This window comes from Chaetura pelagica, unplaced genomic scaffold (genome assembly GCF_000747805.2).
Source record: "Chaetura pelagica isolate M959 unplaced genomic scaffold, ChaPel_1.0 scaffold538, whole genome shotgun sequence".
NCBI classification, from domain to species: Eukaryota; Metazoa; Chordata; class Aves; order Apodiformes; family Apodidae; genus Chaetura; species Chaetura pelagica.
The window spans coordinates 103,435-105,236 of NW_009954103.1; the positions used below are offsets into that span (position 1 = coordinate 103,435).

Genomic DNA, 1,802 nt, shown 5'->3' on the forward strand with positions numbered 1-1,802 from the left:
AAAGAGCCCCAAAAAAGCCAAAAAGGCGGGCACCTGCCGTGGCCAAGAAAGCCACCAAGAGCCCCAAAAAGGCTACTAAGGCGGCCAAGCCCAAAAAGGCAGCGGCAGCCGCGAAGAGCCCGGCCAGGGCGAAGGCGGTGAAGGCCAAAGCAGCCAAGCCCAAGGCAGGGAAGCCCAAAGCGGCCAAGGGGAGGAAGGCGGCGCCTAAGAAGAAGTAAATTGGAAAAAAACCCGACAATTTTGTCTGCTTTGCGGATAAATTCAACGGCTCTTTTAAGAGCCACCCACCGGTGTCCGCAAAAGGGCTGAAACAATCTCTTGTTTTCATACAGGGTGTGTTAGTGTAACTGTAGCTTTTCTCTTTCGGCGCTGCTGTTGTGCGCTCAAACCTGTAACAGGAGAGATCGCCATGTTTTTATTCTCCACAGGTGCCGGGCTTAGAACAGCGGCTCTCACCGCGTTACTGCTCATTTCTACACATCTCCGCGGGAAAGCAGCGCCCTGTGAGCCGCAGGAAAGCGGTGCGAGCCCGAAGTCCCCGTGGAGGTTGGGCAGCACCCCCGGCTCCGGGAAGGGGGGGTGGGTGCCAGGGCTCCCTGTCCTTTCCCCTCAGCCGGGGGCCGAGCAGCCGCGCTCCCGCCCGGCCCCCGGGGAGCTGCTGGTTTCGAAAAGCCCGCCCTGCACAGGGATTGGCCGTGACTCTCGGCTTTGTTCTGGGGCACAGCACTTTTCGGGTTAAAAAGTCGCCCCACTTCCCCCCTCCCCCCCTTTGCTCGGCGGAAGAGGCTGATGAACTTCCTGGGTACGTGCCCGCCTGTCGTCAGCCGGCGGCTTTTTTTACTCCCAGTCTACTTCTGTTCCTTGCGAACTCGTCCCTTCTCTGGAAATCGTAGGGCGAAGGGGGCCCGAAAGGCACGGGTGTTCCGAGCTGCCTTTTGAGTGCCCTTTGTTGCTGCCCGCCGCTCTTTGACTCCGGTTCCCAACCTCTTGAGCGTTGAAGCTGCCGGGCTCGGTTTCTCCCCGCGTTCCGGAGGCCTCATTTCGACAGCAGAGACGTTCGGAGGCAGCGCTGGGCGCGGTAGGAACCCGCGGGGTTCGGAGCCTCCCGCGCCTCCGCCCCCGCCTGCCCCCCCAAATCCTGCAGCCGCCTCCTTTTCGCGGGGCCTCGACCATCCCCCCCCGCTTCCGTCGCCTTAACCGCGTCGAAGCGATGCCCATCCCGCTCCTGAGCCCTGCCGGGGCGCCGGCAGGGAGGAGCAGTGGGGAAGAAAGTGGAGGGGAGGTGGGGGGACAGGCCCGTTTCCTCGCTCTTGCCCCAGCCCTGCTACCACCGCTTTCCCAGCGGGGCAGAAAAACGGGGAATTTCGTGGAATTGCCTGCTCAGCTCCCTATAAGGACGGCCGATCTCAAGTTCCATGTATCTGAAATGATCACCCAAAATGGGCGTCCTTGCAGTTTGAAGTAGAAATTATGGGATCAGATTTCGTAATATTTCTGTTTTTGTGAAGACTGTTCATGTCCTAAGTTGCTGTATTAAAAGGAAAAAATAAACCACAAAAAAGAAACGGGTAATATTTTTCAAGCCCTGTTCCTTAAATGCTTTTCTTACTTTTCCTCTGCATCCACTTTAGGGTGCATTTCAGTCCTTGCTCTGATTTATAACCTTTTCCTCTATGAAACATACAGGCCTGTATAGATACCCAACCTTGTTTGTTTTTTCTTTTCTGATATTATGGGGTCATATCCCTGCACCCTGGCAGCCTGAATTCCTGAGGTCACATACCTGGGCCCTTGTTTGGGAT

General features: G+C 56.9%; 1 protein-coding gene across 1 annotated transcript in view; it reads right to left on the reverse strand.

The window, feature by feature from the left end:
- LOC104393000 overlaps positions 1-1,040 on the reverse strand; it is a 7,907-nt gene extending 6,867 nt beyond the window's left edge. The window contains exons 1-3 of the mRNA XM_010002445.1: positions 853-1,040; positions 289-389; positions 34-204 (exon numbers count right to left, since the gene is read on the reverse strand). Of these exons, the coding sequence (XP_010000747.1) occupies positions 34-204; positions 289-389; positions 853-1,040 (460 nt within the window). The remainder of the gene's footprint in view (positions 1-33; positions 205-288; positions 390-852) is intronic.
- Positions 1,041-1,802: the final 762 nt, after the last annotated feature.